Source organism: Schistocerca nitens, chromosome 2, assembly GCF_023898315.1.
Source record: "Schistocerca nitens isolate TAMUIC-IGC-003100 chromosome 2, iqSchNite1.1, whole genome shotgun sequence".
NCBI lineage: Eukaryota > Metazoa > Arthropoda > Insecta > Orthoptera > Acrididae > Schistocerca > Schistocerca nitens.
This window is the reverse complement of record NC_064615.1, coordinates 525,442,229-525,463,084: the sequence shown is the minus strand read 5'-3', so window position 1 is coordinate 525,463,084 and position 20,856 is coordinate 525,442,229. Positions and strand designations below refer to the sequence as shown.

General features: G+C 42.1%; 1 protein-coding gene across 1 annotated transcript in view; it reads right to left on the bottom strand.

The window, feature by feature from the left end:
• LOC126234475 (juvenile hormone esterase-like) overlaps nt 1-20,856 on the bottom strand; it is a 70,022-nt gene that overhangs the window by 16,028 nt on the left and 33,138 nt on the right. The window contains exons 4-6 of the mRNA XM_049943165.1: nt 18,439-18,624; nt 5,960-6,159; nt 1,433-1,604 (exon numbers count right to left, since the gene is read on the bottom strand). Of these exons, the coding sequence (XP_049799122.1) occupies nt 1,433-1,604; nt 5,960-6,159; nt 18,439-18,624 (558 nt within the window). The remainder of the gene's footprint in view (nt 1-1,432; nt 1,605-5,959; nt 6,160-18,438; nt 18,625-20,856) is intronic.

Genomic DNA, 20,856 nt, shown 5'->3' with positions numbered 1-20,856 from the left:
ACACTGCGAGAGGGCTGTACAAGCAATGATCACACGCACGGCACAGCGGACACACCAGGAACCGCGGTGTTGGCCGTCGAATGGCGCTAGCTGCGCAGCATTTGTGCACCGCCGCCGTCAGTGTCAGCCAGTTTGCCGTGGCATACGGAGCTCCATCGCAGTCTTTAACACTGGTAGCATGCCGCGACAGCGTGGACGTGAACCGTATGTGCAGTTGACGGACTTTGAGCGAGGGCGTATAGTGGGCATGCGGGAGGCCGGGTGGACGTACCGCCGAATTGCTCAACACGTGGGGCGTGAGGTCTCCACAGTACATCGATGTTGTCGCCAGTGGTCGGCGGAAGGTGCACGTGCCCGTCGACCTGGGACCGGACCGCAGCGACGCACGGATGCACGCCAAGACCGTAGGATCCTACGCAGTGCCATAGGGGACCGCACCGCCACTTCCTAGCAAATTAGGGACACTGTTGCTCCTGGGGCATCGGCGAGGACCATTCGCAACCGTCTCCATGAAGCTGGGCTACGGTCCCGCACACCGTTAGGCCGTCTTCCGCTCACGCCCCAACATCGTGCACCCCCCCTCCAGTGGTGTCGCGACAGGCGTGAATGGAGGGACGAATGGAGACGTGTTGTCTTCAGCGATGAGAGTCGCTTCTGCCTTGGTGCCAATGATGATCGTATGCGTGTTTGGCGCCGTGCAGGTGAGCGCCACAATCAGGACTGCATACGACCGAGGCACACAGGGCCAACACCCGGCATCATGGTGTGGGGAGCGATCTCCTACACTGGCCGTACACCACTGGTGATCGTCGAGGGGACACTGAATAGTGCACGGTACATCCAAACCGTCATCGAACCCATCGTTCTACCATTCCTAGACCGGCAAGGGAACTTGCTGTTCCAACAGGACAATGCACGTCCGCATGTATCCCGTGCCACCCAACGTGCTCTAGAAGGTGTAAGTCAACTACCCTGGCCAGCAAGATCTCCGGATCTGTCCCCCATTGAGCATGTTTGGGACTGGATGAAGCGTCGTCTCACGCGGTCTGCACGTCCAGCACGAACGCTGGTCCAACTGAGGCGCCAGGTGGAAATGGCATGGCAAGCCGTTCCACAGGACTACATCCAGCATCTCTACGATCGTCTCCATGGGAGAATAGCAGCCTGCATTGCTGCGAAAGGTGGATATACACTGTACTAGTGCCGACATTGTGCATGCTCTGTTGCCTGTGTCTATGTGCCTGTGGTTCTGTCAGTGTGATCATGTGTTGTATCTGACCCCAGGAATGTGTCAATAAAGTTTCCCCTTCCTGGGACAATGAATTCACGGTGTTCTTATTTCAATTTCCAGGAGTGTAGACGCAGTCCAGATCATACTATGGAACTGAATTATGTTTTTGTCAGTAGATTTCAGTGTGAGTTGTATGCTCACCTTTGAGGTAGATGTAGCCCTCCTGAGAGTTGACACCGATGATAGCAGGAACTGCATTGTAGTCCCCGCTGGCCATGATGTCCTCTGGGTCCTGCGTGATGAAGGCTCCACCCTCTGCGTCCTCAGGCTCCACTGTCGGCCAGAAGGGAAACGCATCCTGCAGGATCGTCTCCTGGAGGATACGAGAAAACATCGATGAATAATGCTCTAGGTGTACCGGTAAAGGAAGCATGGATCAGCCTAAAAAAAATCTACTGCTTCGAGCTATGTTTATTTTCCTATTCTAAAACATAAGTACTTCAACGACAAAATTTTATAGCCCTTAAAAGGCAAAAATAAAAGTATGAAAATGTATTTGAAACGAGCAATCTGCTGAGACGTGACTTGCAGACTGGGATCCTTTCTTTACTTTTTTTTTTACACTTGAGAAAATCATCATTACCCTCGTATTTTGCATCTTGTAAACAATATTGCGTCTTATGTGTCGGTTATCAGTGACGTATACGTTTAGTCTGCTTATGTTACGTTACCACTCATGTATACGCCAAACATGCGAGAGTGAAATGTATTCCAGGCCAGTGCAACAACACTGACAAAAGTTGGGACAGGGTCACAACGTATGACATCTGACTGCACCGATTGCCAAAGTTTTCTAAGCTACAATCAAAAGAAAGACACAAAAAGGAAAATGGCTTTGATAAGACCATGCTGAAGTTGGGCATCGTTGCATAGATGCAACTCTCAATTGAATCTGAGGTGATACAATTGCCACACTTAACTTCAACGTTGTTTCGTTTTTTAGACCACATATGCACTCTTACAACTAACTTCTTGCCTCTGCCGGATCAGAGGTGAGAATCCTACAAATGCGTGAAAATGATTTGGCGAGAAGAACTGAATGGTTCGCACAGAGCTCTGATTTGAAGACGGATTAACAAGTAATGGACATTAATAAAACCAATTGAAAGCCTGACGAAAAACCCTCGCGTCCTAATGCTTCCACTTAGCAATTACATGAAACATTACGAGATATCTATATAACTTTTTCCTTAGTTTCTCCCGTTGCGAGGTCCAGTCGTGACGGTGAATAATGCAGTCTTTAGAGAGTGTGCGGTCTAGGGAGGTGCTAACAGTATGAAAAGATTGCCGCTCGTTGGTAGAGCTAGAAAACGCCAAGTTCCTACCACAATATTTCAGACTTTAAAACAGACTAGTACAATGCTTCTTTTAACTAACAGTGTGTTCCAGCAAGTAGTCAGTGACAAGAAGTTTTGTTTTTAAACAACATATTTTCAGTAGCCCATTCGCGGCAGTCGAAAGAAAGAGTTGGTCACTTCGAGTAAAATAGAACACAGCACAGGTTGTCTGTTGTAAAATATGCTGTGCTTACAACAAGTTACCAGCTTCACTCGAAGGCGATTAATCAACTCGCCTGTCGCCTAAATATGAATACCGATTTGGGATGACAATAGCGCTCAAGTAAAAGGGAACGACACGTTTTAGCGTTCGGTTGGAGAACAGTGTCAAAAGTGTGATGCTCCACAGAATTACAGGATATTGGGTTCTAGTCAGAAAACATCCTGATCAAATCTTGACGACACATTAACTCTTTAGACTCGACTGTTGTAATTGGGGGACCGGAAAGTAAAGGCGCTCCCGTGCATTACGATATTCGTGGTTATTTATTAGCTCATTGTGTACTTGAAAGACCTACCAAAGACATTTTACGCTCAGTGTGACTTGTTTACTCGTGAATTATTTTTTTTCAGGCTATAGAGAAACGGACAGCTACACCATTTTATAACTGGAAAATAACTAGAATCAAAATGCAAACTCCAGATACTTTGCTCAAAAGTAAAATGATTTTTCTCTATCCGACATTGAAAATTTTCCACTAGATAGCAAAAGGTTGTGATAACAAAGGTTATTATATCGTTAATTAAAAATAAAAACGTGTTAACAGTCCATCTATTTGAATTTGATGTAGGAAACGTCCTTAGTTTCCAGTTTCCCTAATATATGCACTTCTTCAGGTATTTACCTGAAGAAGTGCATATATGTCGTCGGACGCTTTTTGAATTACGCAAGTGTAGTAATGCAACAGTTGGTAACAAATATATTTACGATGTTTATCCAAGTGCATCATACGTTGGTAAATGCCAAAGGTGGTTTTCTAAGTTTAAATCTGGTACTTTTGATGTTTCGAAGTCTTATCGATCAGGGAGACCAACAACTTTAGACAGTACGATGTTGAGGCAGTAAATGGAAGCAAATCCATGTCAGACAACCGAGGAACTGTCAAACATTCTTACCTCACCTTGGTCGACCATCTAAGAACATTTGCAGCAAATTGGTAAACACAAGCAAAGCTAGGCGGTTCAACAAGGTATGTTATCGCTTCAGCGGCACACAACAGAAGCGTATTTTGCTCGCTTGGTCACTGGAGACGAAAATTGTGTTCTCTATGGTAATCCATCAGCGAAAGGCAGCAGCTTTCTCCGAATTATTCACCATGAAGTACAGCTTAGTCAAGTTTTCATCCCAGAAAGACCCTTTTGTATGTTTGGAGGAGTATTCACGGGGTCGTTAATTTCGAAGTGCTGAAACCTAAACAAACTGTGATTGTAGACCTTCACCGTGGAAAATTAGACCGAATAAATCAATCATTAACTGAAAACTGCCCAGTGATTCTGAACAAACATGGCTTATTCTGCAACATGATAACGCAAGGCTGCACTGTGTGAGACAAACCCTGGAAAATAATTGTTGAATTGGGATGGGAGGTATTGCCTTACCCACCATACTTACCCGATAATGTGCCGTCAAATTTTCATTTATTCCCATCGCTACACCATTTCATAACTGGAAAATAACTAGAATCAAAATGCAAACTCCAGATACTTTGCTCAAAAGTAAAATGATTTTTCTCTATCCGACATTGAAAATTTTCCACTAGATAGCAAAAGGTTGTGATAACAAAGGTTACTATATCGTTAATTAAAAATAAAAACGTGTTAACAGTCCATCTATTTGAATTTGATGTAAGAAATGTCCTTAGTTTCCAGTTTTCCTAATGTATAAAGTCAATCACTTACTCACACGGCTCTTTATGTGAACAATGTACTGTGTAGTAGATTTCAGGTCGTTTCGGTAATGTTACCAGCACTTGTTAAAATTCTGTAACTTAAGTAATATTTTGTATTCAAGTTTTTAAAATAAATCGTTACTTGAACATTTCAGATTTCTTAGCAGTACTAGATGCATTATAGTAATATTCGTAATGACGTGTGAATGTGATTTTTTAAATCCTGGATTAAATTTGTTCTTGGTGAATACAGTTCCCATTACTTTGTGTGTCATGTTAATTTGTACTTTTATGTTGCCTAATGTTGAAGAGTTTTATCGAGGCACAGTGTTAATATTCAGATTTAATATACATTTTCTGTTGATAAATGCTGTAATTTGGAATCGTTATCTTCAAGGCTTAACAGTATATTAAGCGTGTTGAATTACCAAGTAAATGAAATGTTGAGTGCTCTAAATAATAACTGGTTCATGAAAAAGAGTTAATTAAATACAAACTATCCGCAACTATCAGGTGTGCGCTGTTCTGTGACACGATCCAACTGCTGTTGCGTGCAACTCGTTGCACTAAATCCAGATTTACTGGTTTTCTGGTTTCAGACTTCTGACTTCCTCGTGTTACACTCTCGTATGTGCGTGTGTATGTGTGTGGGTTTGTGTTTGTGAGAGAGAAAGAGAGAGAGAACGTGGGTAGGCGGGTGGATATTGGTTGGTTGGTTTTGGGGAAGGGGACCAAACAGCGAGGTCATCGATGCCATCGGATTAAGAAAGGATGGGGAACGAAATCGGCCGTGCCCTTTCAAAGGAACCATCCCGGTATTTGCCTGATGCGATTTAGGGAAATCACTGAAAACCTAAATCAGTATGGCCGGACGCGTGTTTGAACCGTCGTCCTACCGAATGCGAGTCCAGTGTGCTAATTACTTCCCTACCTCGCTCGGTGTGGGTCGATGTCGAACAAGGAACAGACGGGAAGTTGTCAACACTTTTATACACAAACAAGACAACAGACGTTGTAAACAAACAGGTCTACCACCAAAGCTCATCACGGTTTTCGTATTATCAGTATGAAATAATTGCTAGAGTGGCACTAAAGAATATTAAATCACAAATCACATAGTGCAAAGCCTGAAAAGAAAAAAAAAGAAAAGAAAAAATTGATTTCACGAGAGGAAGGGCAGAATTAGTTAGAAAAGAAACACCTATGTGTCACATTTTATTGAATTGAAAATTGGGACGAGAAATGCAAAAAAAAATGTTATATTACACGTGATAACAGAAGTGTATGTTATTCAATCAAGCTTCGCTGAAGTTGCTATTAATATTTATCTTATCCGTAAGGAAACTGGACACACCATAAATTTGCAGTGCAAGATTCGTTTCTAGCAAGCATATGCACACAAGTTAGTAAGGATCGAAAGCCCCTCCGGAGAGGTGACTGACCTCTTTGGAGCGCGCGTAGGGCGCCTGCTCGACGAGCATCCTGGCGGGCACGTCCCTGAGGAAGGCGACCAGCTCGCGGCCCGAAGCGCCCTCCGGCAGCCCCAGGTGCAGCGCGAGCCGTCGGGTCCTCTCGGCCACGGGCGCCCGCAGGCTGCCGCTGGTCGACACCGTGCTCTGGCACACCACGCGCTGGAACAGCCCTGCAAGGGCGGCCCGCAGTGCTCAGCGTACTTCCGTGGAGGCCTCCTGATATCACATCGTCTCTCTTCAACTAAGAGCACTAGTACACACTTTTCCATTGTCCCTTTCGCTGCTTAAGACTTGCTGTCTGCATTCCGTGCTGAGGCGTCACTTTTTATGGCTTTACTGCTTGCCTCATTCTGGAGCCTGTGCTGAGGGACGGCGTTCAGTTCATATGAAATACTTACTGTCCGACTTTTCGAAAAATATTACATGGAAAAAAAATAGACTTTTGCGCATCTTACAGTCCGATAGCTTCACTCGATAAAGAACTAAGTTTTCGTTATTCGTCATACTTACAGCAGTGCTTCAAATATTTCTGAAATTTTAAAGTGTTTGCACGGTAAAAACACAGTCCGTAAACTACACTTATGGTTGATTTTAGCTCATACCTTGCAGCGAATGAAATGTAGATCAGGTATCGACATTTCATTTAAAGCTGAGAGCAAAACAATATCTCGTTGATGCGTTATTGGATTTTATATCTGGCAGACGGTCGTGCACGACGCGCCCATTCACGACCTTGCTCATCACGAATCGTGTGGTCATAACAATCGCCATATATTACAAACGGTTCGTGTTTTCGAAATAAGGGATTTTTTTATAAATGATAGCACACCATCAGATACATATTTTGTATGATAAATACTCTAAACTCTTTTATTCACGAAGATCTTGAAGTAGCTCGACCTCAACTAGAAGACCCAAGCAGCGTGTGTATACAAGTCCACAGCACTTGGGGAACGACGTAGCAAGTTGTGTATTAAAGCCGACAGCTGTGAAAGAGCTAAAACAGTAACACCAGCAAGGATAGCAAATAACAGAATTTCACATATTGTGGGAATACAGTACTAGCCAACCCGGCAGTGCTACACAATTTCTAAATATGTATATGAAACGGATATACGACATAATCTCCTCTTCTCTCTCTCTCTCTGTCATTCTCATTCTCCTGCTCTCTTTGTTCATCTCCCCCTCCTCCTCTCTTTGACGATTACCTCCAACCTCTCTCTCTCTCCAACTATTCCTCCCCTCTTCATATCCCCTCCTCCTCCCCCTCACCCGGTCCGACTCCTCTTTTCCCTCTCTATAGCCATTTCCTTCCCCTTACTCTGACTGTGTTTATTACTGCTGCACTCATATTCCCTAGTACTATTCTAATCATAAGCTGATAAGCCAAAATTACAACTTTCCCTCTGTCTATGAAAAGCGACTGCAATGTACAAAACAAAAAAGCACATTATTGCGTATACAAGATTCGTATAAAACATACACAATGGGAAATAATATCTACGGGGGAAACAATTTATCTAGTGATTTAAATACCCCGCTATCGTAGTTAAAACTGACTGCAAGGAAGAAAACAAAATCACAAGTTTTTCACAGTAGAGCACAGTACACCATTTTGTCTTCCTCGCAATCTGTTCTAACAGAGAACATGTACATTGTTATTCAAAGGAATCTCATCTGACGTCCATGTGTAGGTTCATTAGTGTAGTATAAGGATGTCGAGTAAATCGAACCAGAGCTTTTTGAGCTGTTATTTAATGCAATCTCAAATGTTATAGTTGGCTTCGGTTTATGAAGACCAGCTATAACATTCAAAAACCACGCTAGACATTTTCATATAATCTCGCTCGCTATTCGCAAACGGTAAAAATGAGCTGGACTAATTTTGTAGGAAATTTAATACAGTAAAATTTTGTAGCTAGAGTTCACGGTTTTCGAGTTTTTCAAGAAAAACATATAAAAGTGACCTTCAAAGGCACCTTAACCCCATACTCATCACTCACCAATCAGGATTTCGGGTATGTTGTTCGTGGAACTCCCCCTTAGCGCTGCACCAAACATTCTAACTAAACCAACTATTCCAGATAACCGACTTTTTTTTGTTTCTGGTGATTAGGCTATTACGCCAGCAGTATAGTCGGCTACTTCGTTAACATATTTAATTTAAACGTGCACATGAAAGGAAAACGGCTTTTGTAAGCGTTACACTAAAACTATTTACGTTGAAAATTAGATCCAAATTCAACCCTTATAAGCACAGTAGTTTGGTGGTCAGAAGACCTGACTAACACAACGATGTAATTATTTCGTACCATTAAAATTCACAAAAGTGTTAGGTAAAATTTACACAAACGTTCATTTTACAATTTGTAAGTGCTCGACTATGCTGGTAGCGTAAAAAATGTCGAATATGAGAAATAATTCGCGCAGTTGTAAATATTCGTACAGTGGTAGGAGGGAGCGCCACGAACAACATTCTAAAAATCCTGAACAGAGGGGCCTAAGTGTGGGAACAGGGGTGGGTCTGACGGTCAGTTTTGTAAGTCCTTATTCAATAACTTGAAAGCTACGGTCTATAACGGAAACGTGTCCCAGTACGAAATTTAACTACATTAAATTTCCTACAGAGAGGTCCTGTTCATTTTTTCTCGTAGAAACTAAATATAGCGCGTAGTGTGCGAGAGAACGTTAAAATATCGTGCCTGGTGTATGAAGTCAAGCTGTAACATTGCAGTTTGAATAAAATGACAGCTGCAGGGGCAGCTGAATAACCCTGTATATACACATACGTTATACATATTTCAAAAATGTATAGTTACGTTCGTCCTAATGTTCACTACCGTGTAAGAATTTGATGTAAATCGGTCAAGTATTTTTCGAGATTTTAGGTAACAACGTTAAACGACGACACTACAAAGAACGAAACTTGTCTACCTTGAAGGGGGAAACCAGATGGCGCTATGGCCGGCCCGCTAGATGGCGCTGCCATAGATCAAACGGATATGAATTGCGGTTTTTAAATAGGAAACCCCATTTTTATTACATATTCGTGTAATAGGTACAGAAATATAAATGTTTTAGTTTGACCACTTTTTTCGCTTTGTGTTAGATGGCGCTGTAATAGTCACAAACGTATAAGTACGTGGTATCACGTAACATTCTGCCAGTGCCGACGGTATTTACTTCGTGATACATTACCCGTGTCAAAATGGACCATTTACCAATTGCGGAAAAGGTCGATATCGTGTTGATGTATGGCTGTTGTGATCAAAATGCCCAACGGGCGTGTGCTATGTATGCTGCTCGGTATCCTGGACGACATCATCCAAGTGGCCGGACGGTTCACCGGTTAGTTACGTTATTTAAGGAAATAGGAAGTGTTCAGCCACATGTGAAACGTCAACCACGACCTGCAACAAATGATGAAGCTCAAGTAGGTGTTTTAGCTGCTGTCGCGACTAACCCGCACATCAGCAGCAGACAAATTGCACGAGAATCGGGAATCAAAAACGTCGGTGTTGAGAATGCTACATCAACATCGATTGCACGCGTACCATATTTATATGCACCAGGAATTGCATGGCGACGACTGTGAAAGTCGTGTATAGTCCTGCCACTAGGCACAAGAGAAATTACGGGACGATGACTGATTATGGCTGCGACAAGTGGAACATCAGCGACCTTGGCGGGTTAATGTATGTTGCGGCATTATGGGAGGAAGGGTAATTGGCCCCCATTTTATCGATGGCAATCTAAATGGTGCAGTGTATGCTGATTTCCTTCGTAATGTTCTACCGATGTTACTACAAGATGTTTCACTGCATGACAGAATGGCGATGAACTTCCAACATGATGGATCTCCAGCACATAGCTCGCGTGAGGTTAAAGCGGTATTGAATAGCATATTTCATGAGAGGTTGATTGGTCTTCGAAGCACCATACCATGGCCCGCACGTTCACCGAATCTGACGTCCCCGGATTTCTTTCTGTGGGGAAAGTTCAAGGATATTTTCTATCGTGATCCACCGACAACGCCTGACAACATGCGTCAGCCCATTGTCAATGCATGTGCGAACATTACGGAAGGCGAACTACTCGCTGCTGAGAGGAATGTCGTTACAGGTATTGCCAAATGCATGAGGTTGACGGACATCATTTTGAGCATTTATTACATTAATTTGTTATTTACAGGTAATCACGCTGTAACAGCATGCGTTCTCTGAGCTGATAAGGTCACAAAGGTACATGTATCACATTTGAACAACCGAAATAAAATTTTCAAACGTACCTACGTTCTAAATTTTAATTTAAAAATCCTACCTGTTACCAACTGTTCGTCTAAAATTGTGAGCCATATGTTTGTGATTATTACTGCGCCATCTATCACAAAGCGAAAAAAGTGGTCCAACTAAAACATTCATATTTATTTACGTACTACACGAATATGTAATAAAAATGGGGCTTCCTATTTAAAAAAAACGCAGTTGATATACGTTTGACCTATGGCAGCGCCATCTAGCGGGCCAACCATAGCACCATCTGGTTTCCCCCTTCAAGGTAGACAAGTTTCGTTCTTTGTAGTTTTTCGTTTGACGCTTATTTCGTGAGATATTTGGTCCGGTCACTTTTAATGGGCCACCCTACATATAGTAGTATAGCTTGTAAGAAGAATAGACGATTGCCTTTTTAGTTGGTTTGTGACGTACAGAGTGACAAATTTACTTTACAGAGCTGCCACCTTTGCGAGCAACAATAGCTTTAACGCGGCTGGGCGTCCAGCAGAACTGAATGCAGATGAGAAGAACGAATACGCCTTTGCATGCTGCTTTTACTCCAGCGCAAAGATCATCAACCGTAGTGTCAGGCCAGCTTGTCTGTTGGCAACCCATGACTAGATGAAATCCGTGGGTGAGAGATCTACACAAAATGCTGAGCAACGGTCGAACTCCACCAGTATCGAGGGTATGCCTTGTCTGCATGGGCAACATGCTGTCCTGAGTTATCTTTCTTAAAGATAGCTTCATGGAGACCTGAAAGATTAGGTACAGCGACCGCCTTCAATACGTCAAAATGAACTAACTGCTGTCCACTTTACCTGATGTATGAACCAGATGTGATCGATTTGTTTGCTCTGACACGCAAGGTGCTAATACTATATGACGACGATGAATGCAAACTGTCAACATTCGTTCTTCTAAGAACCTCTACACGAACTATATGTGCTGTTCGCAGAACTGGGACTCTAAAAATCTACTGTCGTTCTTAGACTCACCACTGTAGGTGAGAATATCTCTGCTGCCACTTGTAACATTATGTAATTGCCTTATCATTTTAAATCATTCACTAATCGAGCAGTCGCTCGGCAACAGCTACAGTTAGCAAATAATGTTGCGAGAATGTAAAGGGTGAACGACCGGTGACGCAACTTGTTTATTGTCGAAGCACCGTCAGAGATGCAGTGAGTTACTGACTTTGAAAACCGCGGTGCGAAAAACGTACAGAAGAAGATCACTTTTACACATTCTTTTGATGTACGAGATATTCTCGATTAAGAGTTACTCAGTTACTAAATTTTTTCTTCTCTTGTCTCTTGTAACTTGTGTCGGACGTGCATGTCTTGCCACCGTATTATTATTGTTAAAAATAATATTATTTTAGTGTAAAGTAAAAGTGCAATACTAAAAGTGCAATACTGCATAGCAGTAGATTTATTGCGCGACGTGAATGTGAAAACGTCAAAGGCATTATTTTCATTACGATAAGAAAACTGTCAGTCAAAACGGCATCCATGTTAAATCCTTCATTGCAGTGTAAGTTCATCTATTAAGTGCCATAAATTCAGAGTTAAATGGAACTGGTGTATGGACTATTTATTTAGTATAGAATCTATGTCTCATTCCTTCATGAAGTTACTTAATTTTCTTTATGTTTCTGCCAAATAGAGAGTTCACAGTCACGAATTCTTTCGTCGAAATTGGACGGAAGTTGCATCCGGCGAAATATTTTCTCCGCGCCATATTCTGCTGGAAAATGGATGATAAACTACGGTCCCTTAGGAAATTCATGTTGAGCTATCGAAAAATAATTATATTTTGAATAGGCATTTACTCTCCTCTGCAATGCAACTTCCGACTGATCAGACGATCCAACAAGAAACAGCCGCACACGGTCGGCGTTAGTAAATATGTTTCCACCGCAAATTATAGCTATATGTTACAGCACAAAAGTAAATATATTGTTATAATTAGCGAGTACGAACGGGGACATTTATTCAAATGGCTCTGAGCACTATGGGACTCAACATCTGTGGTCATCAGTCCCCTAGAACTTAGAACTACTTAAACCTAACTAACCTAAGGACATCACACACATCCATGCCCGAAGCAGGATTCGAACCTGCGACCGTAGCGGTCGCGCGGTTCCGGACTGAGCGCCTAGAACCGCTAGACCACCGCGGCCGGCGGGGGGGACATTTATAACTGTATGTTTATGTATACACATTACGTAAACATATCGTTATACACTTCAAAGGTCACTGCAGCGATGGTCGCCATGATGATTGTGGTGTTCCAAATGGTGTCATATTGTTCTTGCTGTAAGCACGATCGAGCAAACAATGCTTCTGTCCTCTGTTTGGAGCTAGTCAAGTGAGATTACAAGACGGTGACTACAGACTTTCTGAACCCATCGTTTTTATATTTGCAAGAGAGTTGTGGAAGGATAACCTCTGGCCTCTAAAGATCACGACCCTACCACTGTTTTATTCTGATACGTAATAGTAGATGTTTCCCCTTCTTACACGAAACGTAAGACGATTCGCACTCAGATACAATTTCTGAGCCGGCCAGAGTGGCCGAGCGGTTCCAGGTGCTACAGTCTGGAACCGCGCGACCGCTACGGTCGCAGGTTCGAATCCTGCCTCGGGCATGCATGTGTGTGATGTCCTTAGGTTAGGTAGGTTTATGTAGTTCTAAGTTCTAGGGGAGTGATGACCTCAGATGTTTAGTCCCATAGCGCTCAGAGCCATTTGAACCAATTGAACAATTTCTGAACGAGAAATCCAGAGTGTAAACTTTCCTAATATACGGAGTATCGATGTCGTTACTCCTGTCGGCTTTATACAGCTGCACTGAAATTCTGATCATTTCGATTTCCAAGTATGTAGTACACTTCACACAGATTTGTCATTTGTCACATACCGCCCTCATGGTGCTACAATTTAAATATCCAGAAGTGTAACTGCTGACGTAAATTTATGGTTTAATTAGGAAAACACTGCTAAATTCAGGAGTGCCTTTTGAAAAATAGCAGCGTAACCTTAAATTTGAGGTGTCGAATATTTTATGAATGTCGCAAACTTACTGGAGAGATTATTTTAGGCTAACTTAACGTCCTGACTTCTCAGTAAACTGTATAAGTACTTATACTTAGTTTCGGTTTACATTCTCTGCGTGTTTTCGCCGTTTTTTGTCGTATTTTGTTAGAAGTGATAATACCGATAAGGTGGGCTAGTGGTAAAGCATGTTTTATTTTAGAAGCTGCGAGAACTCCTCACTTCAACTAACGCCCAATTGCGACCTACTCGTCCGCTTATCGACATGTAGGGATTGGATACCTTTGAAAATGGTGCTGAGTCCATCAATCACTCGAAGAACTGTAATGTTAACTGTACTGCATGCCGATTCTGTGAACACTCATTTATTTGATACCATTGGCATGAAGGGTACAGTCAGAAGCAATCCATAAAAGTACGGTAGGATCACCGTTATTTCCTATACACATAAATGATCTGTCGGACAGGGTGGGCAGCAATATTTGGTTGTTTGATGATGATGCTATGGTGTAAGGGAACGGGTCGTGGTGGAGTGACTGTAGGGGGATACAAGGTGACAGAATGAATGGCAGCTAACTCTAAATGTAGAAAAATGTAAGTTAATGTGAATGAATGTGAAAAACTAACCTGTTATGTTCGGATATAGCAGTAATAGCGTCCTGCTTGACATAGTGACGTCGTTCAAATATCTGGGCGCAACACTGCAAAGCGATATGAAATCGAACGACCATGTGAGGATTGTGGTTGGGAGGGCGAATGGTCGACTTCGGTTTATTGGGGGAATTTTGGGAAAATGTGGTTCATGTATAGGGGAGACCGCATATAGAACGCTAGTGCGACCTATTCTTGGGTACTGCTAGAGTGTTTGGGATCCGCACCAGGTCGGATTGAAGGAAGACATCTAAGCAATTCAGAGGCGTACTGCTCGATTGTTCTACCAGTGAGTTCGCTTAGCACTCAAGTATCGCGAAGAAACTTCAGAAGGTCAAATGGAAATCGCTGGAGGGAAGCCGACGTCGTTTTAGAGAAACACTACCGAGAAAATGTAGGGAACCGGCATTTGAAGCGAACTGCAGAATGATTCTACTGCCGCCAACGTACATTTCGCGTAAGGATCACGAAGATATACGAGAAATTACGGTTCACACGAGACATATAGACAGTCGTTTGTTCGTCACACCGTAAGCGCGTGGACCAGGAAAGGAAATGACTAGAAAAGGTACAGCTATATCAGCCACACACCATGCCATGATTTGCGGATTATGTATATAGATGCAAGTTACATAGATCTTGAAAGTCAAGTTATTATAAAGTGCTTTGACCTTGTAATTATGACACCTCAGGCAATCACAGCGAATCGTGGACTGTGATGCACCAGTAAGAAGTTACAGGAAAGGGATCTCATGCAATCGTGGTTAGAAGTAACAAAATAGATATCGTGTTTCTGCTACTCCGACTGTCTTAATTTCAACTAATGAGAATGGAGGGGTATCCAACGATGGCAACGTGCACCCAGTTACAAAAGCAATTCAGAGCCCTTTGTCCTAGCGCTCGGGTACCAAGAAATTTCGGCAGCCATGATCGGTATGGAGAAAGAACATTAGGGCAGGTTCTCACTCTTTAATAGGGAAGTCCATCATACTAACAGTTTACAGCCGCGTGCCGTACTCGGCTACGTGACACAGAGGCTCATTTCGCCGACGCTGAAGTTGGTTTCCCCGTGTTTGTACGGGTGGAGGTTTTGTCAAGTTCACATATTTTCTGTTTCGTACCTTTGAACATTTAATATTTTGTCGAAAGTGTAACGATAGCAGCTGCGATCTTTATTACCCCAAGCAACAGGTCGTTTCCCACAACGTACACAACGTAACTAACAGAAATAGATTGTACTATTTTGAGACACAGTATGACGTCGTTCTTCCCAGAGGGTGTTGTGGCACAGAATTTACCCAGTACTTTCCCCTATCGTTTTATCCCTCAGCATGCAACTTCAGAAGTCTGCGTCAAGACACCATGTGGACCCTTTGTTTCCTAGACTTTCCCTCCCGTAGGGTGATAACGAAAGTTGATCACTAAATAAGTTCCAGAATGAGATTTTCACTCTGCAGCGGAGTGTGCGCTGATATGAAACTTCCTGGCAGATTAAAACTGTGTGCCCGACCGAGATTCGAACTCGGGACCTTTGCCTTTCGCGGGCAAGTACCCTACCAACTGAGCTACCGAAGCACGACTCACGCCAGGTCCTCACAGCTTTACTTCTGCCAGTAAAGCTGTGAGGACCGGCTGTGAGTCGTGCTTCGGTAGCTAAGTTGGTAGAGCACTTGCCCGCGAAAGGCAAAGGTCCCGAATTCGAGTCTCGGTCCGGCACACAGTTTTAATCTGCCAGGAAGTTTCACTAAATAAGTTGTTGAAACTTTCAAGTTTGATCATTGAAATGGTTCCTCGACAAGGATACAAATTTATAATTTTAATAGACTTGCTTGGAGTCTATATTAAAAATCAGATAAAAAATAATAATTAGTTAGGTGGCATGGCATTTATTATGCCTGTCTGACACGAGTAATGACATTATCGTTTAAAATTTTTGAATAGTGGTTCTCCTTAGCTTTTACATACTTGAAGTATTGTTGGAACTATCGCCGACTGTTAAAATGAATTACTTTATTTTTCTACCAGTTTCTACCATAAGGAATCATCCTCAAGTCCAGTAATGACAACTTCAGCATTCTCATGCGTAAGGCATCATGACGATTGAAATGAGCATTCTGTGTCGAAATAGCTATTATAAGACTGAATACTTCGATAAATTTATACTAGATAATAACGCTTGAAATCAAGGTCACAAAACTATGCTCCATGTCGCTATCAAGTACATGTTCATATTCTTTTTGGTGTGTAATTAGCGACAGCTATAATTTTTATTTCTCCTAATAATGTTATCACACCCTTTCCTTACCGTATTTGCCTTTGGCTGTATTTAAGAAGTGTGCTATCTCATTCATTCCCTATCTGACATACATACAATTTATATTCATAGCATAACCCTCATTCAAGTTCTGCATGAATAGGCGAAACTCGTCTCGAGCTTTTAAAACTAGCTTGTAAGCATCTCATCAATATAACTCTTCCCTCTTCTTTTTTAAGTTTTAATGACGAGTACACTGTTTTTATTCTACCGAATTTTTTATTTGTGTGCAAAGGCCACCAGTTCTTAGGTACCTCAAAATTATATGAAAAATACCATAAACTTGCACAGAATGTTGCACACCTAACTCCTTTCTTAACGTTGAAATCACACTTCAGGTAATGGACAATATTAAGCACAACTGACTCAACTGATTACTAGTCACGTTGTACAAAAAACATGTTTTACATTGTAAACTACAGTTAATGCAAAGGGCAATATTAAACACAGTACATGATTAAAATACGTAATACGAGCTATATTGTTATAGTGCTGAAGTCTGTGAGGTAAGGAAGGTAAAGAATATGAAATTGTATTGTGTTTTAATTTTGTACAGCTTTGAGGTTGTTTATTGACATGCAGCGTGTTGATCATCACGTGAAATTTACAAGTGGGGATGTGCTCAGCTGTAATTGATCATTTAGAACCAGCAGGGGATTCTGAGCCAAATGTTTGTTTACCTCACGTGCTTCATACAGGATTAGTTTTCTTCCTTTGTTGGCTGTCTGAAGTACTTCTGTGTACACTTTGTATTTATGTTTTTCCTTCAGTACATGCTCGGAAAGATGGAGTCTGACTTACATAATCTCCAGCTGCGTCCGTGTTCAGTCAGCCTAGTTGATATACGCCTGCCTGTTTGACCAATATACAGTTTGTTTCAGTCATTGCAAGTGATTTTATAAACACCGCTATTACTTGATAGATCTGTTCTGCCCTTGCTGTTAAATAGGATATGATCTGTAGTGCCTCTTACATAAAATGAAGTTTTCTAACTGCAAGATCTGAGAGTTTTGGCTAATTTGTCTGATAACGTCCCTAAATAAGGGGTAGTACACTAGGTGGTTTTAGATATAAATGTTGCTGTGGAAGGGGCGTACATACGTAGGCAACATTTTTCTTCTTTGTTTCTTGCGTTGAACATAGTTAATAAAGGCAGGGGCTAGCCAATGATAGATTCAATCGGTTTAATGGTGTCTAATTCTGCCTCAAAATTCTGTTGCCACTGGTATGGATGTAAGACGATGCACCACGGAAAGGAAGCAGCACGTTTGTGTGTTATCGAGTGTTGTGAACATGAGAGGTTTAGCGCGTCTATTGTTGTAGGTTTTTTCCGTAAATTTTGAAACAATATGTATTTTCAGTGAATCTGTCTTGAGGTTTAAGAAGTCAGTTTCCATGGTGAACTGTATGTTTTTCTGTTGTGAGTTTAGAAATACTAGGAATGTGTTCAGTTGTCTTCTGGTGCCATTCCACAGACACAGTACATCATCTACATATCTTTATCAAAATCTAATATTATCATTGTGAGGTTCATTATGTAGGAACTATTTTTCGAAATTGTCCATGAAGATTTCTGTTAAAAGACGGCTCAGGGTAGACCCTATTATCAGGCCGTCTAGCTGTTTGTATAAAGTACCTTCAAGCTATGAATTACTTTATTGTAAATATTACTCTGTGGCCAGTTTTATGTTTCCAACTTGTACAGGATTGAAACCTCCTCTGTATAGCAATTCTGTCATAATATTGAGGCATTCTTTGACTGTTATGTTTGTAGATAAGCTGCTAAGTTCCCTCTTCGATTAAATAAATTAAATGAACAATTTCTGCTACTGTTTGTTGTAGGATTAATTTTATATCTGTAATAAGAGTTGAGCTTTGTTGTTTGGGGCACTGTTACGAGATTCCCTTCTTATTGACATGACATGAAAAACTGATTCAAAGGTTTTCAATGGAATAAACATCGTCAATATTATTTTTGTCGGCAGGAAAGGGTGAACTTGTTCCAGTTGCTTTCTAATTTATTTTTTTGTTGTAGTTTTACAGAGAAGGTGGTGTTACTCGAAGACAGTAAACCTCTTGTTGAAACGCGCTTGGTATTAAATTTCTACAATGATTTATCTAATTAAGACGATGTTGTAAGAGGATTCTTACCTTTCGCCATGGGTGACAGCATCATGAGGTGGCACGCCCTGCTGCCGGCGCTCTCTCCAAATATGGTGACGTTGTGGGGATCGCCACCAAAGTTAGCGATGTTCTCACGGACCCATCGCAAGGCCATGACCATATCTTTGAGACCCATATTACCTGGCACCACGGAATCTCCTGTCGTCATGAATCCTGTCCACAAAATAAGAATAGATCGTCGTTAGTAGCTTGACATAGATGCTGTCAAGGAAGGAGTAAGGGTGCTAACTGGAGTCACGAAACACTGTAACAAAGGTGCAGTTTTCATAACAGTAAATTACTGAAAACCTCGAAGTGTCCTGGCCTATGAATCTTCTACTAACGAAGCAGTCTAAGGTGGAGACAATCTAGGATATTCTTAAAGATAACATCCGACAGGAGGAAAATGTGATAACGGTGTAGTCGAAGTGTTTTGAAATGTTTACTCCTACCATCAATGAGACAGGAAATTTCAGAAATCATCTTACCTTTTTAACCAGTTACTTTTTTTGAAGTTCTTTAATTTCACTACTATCTTTTTAATGGATATACGAGGTGCATTCAAGTTCTAAGGCCTCCGATTTTTTTTTCGGCGGACTGGAAAGAGATAGAAACATGCGCATTGTTTTAAAATGAGGCCGCGTTCATTGTCAATACGTCCCAGAGATTGCAGCACCGTACGGCAGATGGAATTTGACCTCCAGCGGCGAGAATGAGAATTGTTTTAAATACTTAAAATGGCGACGTTTTCCTTACTTGAACAGCGTGCAATCATTCGTTTTCTGAATTTGCGTGGTGTGAAACCAATTGAAATTCGTCGACAGTTGAAGGAGACATGTGGTGATGGAGTTATGGATGTCTCGAAAGTGCGTTCGTGGGTGCGACAGTTTAATGAAGGCAGAACATCATGTGACAACAAACCGAAACAACCTCGGGCTCGCATAAGCCGGTCTGACGACATGATCGAGAAAGTGGAGAGAATTGTTTTGGGGGATCGCCGAATGACTGTTGAACAGATAGCCTCCAGAGTTGGCATTTCTGTGGGTTCTCTGCAGACAATCCTGCATGACGCCCTGAAAATGCGAAAAGTGTCATCCAGGTGGGTGCCACGAATGCTGACAGACGACCACATGGCTGTCCGTGTGGCACGTTGCCAAGCAATGTTGACGCGCAACGACAGCATGAATGGGACTTTCTTTTCGTCGGTTGTGGCAATGGGTGAGACGTGGATGCCATTTTTCAATCCAGAAATAAAGTGCCAGTCAGCTCAATGGAAGCACACAGATTCACCGCCACCAAAAAAATTTCGGGTAACCGCCAGTGCTGAAAAAATGATGGTGTCCATGTTCTGGGACAGCGAGGGCGTAATCCTTACTCATTGCGTTCCAAAGGGCACTACGGTCACAGGTGCATCCTACGAAAATGTTTTGAAGAACAAATTCCTTCCTGCACTGCAACAAAAACGTCCGGGAAGGGCTGCGCGTGTGCTGTTTCACCAAGACAACGCACCCGCACATCGAGCTAACGTTACGCAATAGTTTCTTCGTGATAACAGCTTTGAAGTGATTCCTCATGCTCCCTACTCACCTGACCTGGCTCCTAGTGACTTTTGGCTTTTTCCAACAATGAAAGACACTCTCCGTGGCCGCAGATTCACCAGCCGTGCTGCTATTGCCTCAGCGATTTTCCAGTGGTCAAAACAGACTCCTAAAGCAGCCTTCGCCGCTGCCATGGAATCATGGCGTCAGCGTTGTGAAAAATGTGTACGTCTGCAGGGCGATTACGTCGAGAAATAACGCCAGTTTCATCGATTTCGGGTGAGTAGTTAATTAGAAAAAAATCGGAGGCCTTAGAACTTGTATGCACCTCGTAGCATCAGCACCCTGGCCCATACACTATTTTTTCCCTGATAACATCCTCCTGAGTAGTCTCCGTCCAAGATACGAATGTAGCACTATTGTATGTCAAGAATATCTTACATATGAGGATACCTTCATTACTAAGTCACACAATATTGCAACATGTACTAGGGAAAATAAAACGGTTGTAGTCTCCACATTGCTTACAACAGTTCGCTGTACCAGCAGGGTCTCTCATTTCTAATAGGACAATACTGTAGCGTTCAAACCAGTCTTTTGGTTGAGAACAGTTTCAATTTGTGCATCAGAGTAACCAAGGCTACAAAAATCGATTCATAATAATAAATGAGCGACATACCAAGTACTGCGCATTGACTCGTAGTCTGATGTTGTTTGTATTCTCCCTTGTAGCAAAAACTGGTCATTTGTCCACATCCATTAGTTATCAAATGAGTTTCAGTTGCGTTTTACGGAGATCTGTAGTATAAAGTAATGTCATTGGATTCATTTCCAGAGTAGTAATCCTAGTGGATAGGAGCAAATTACT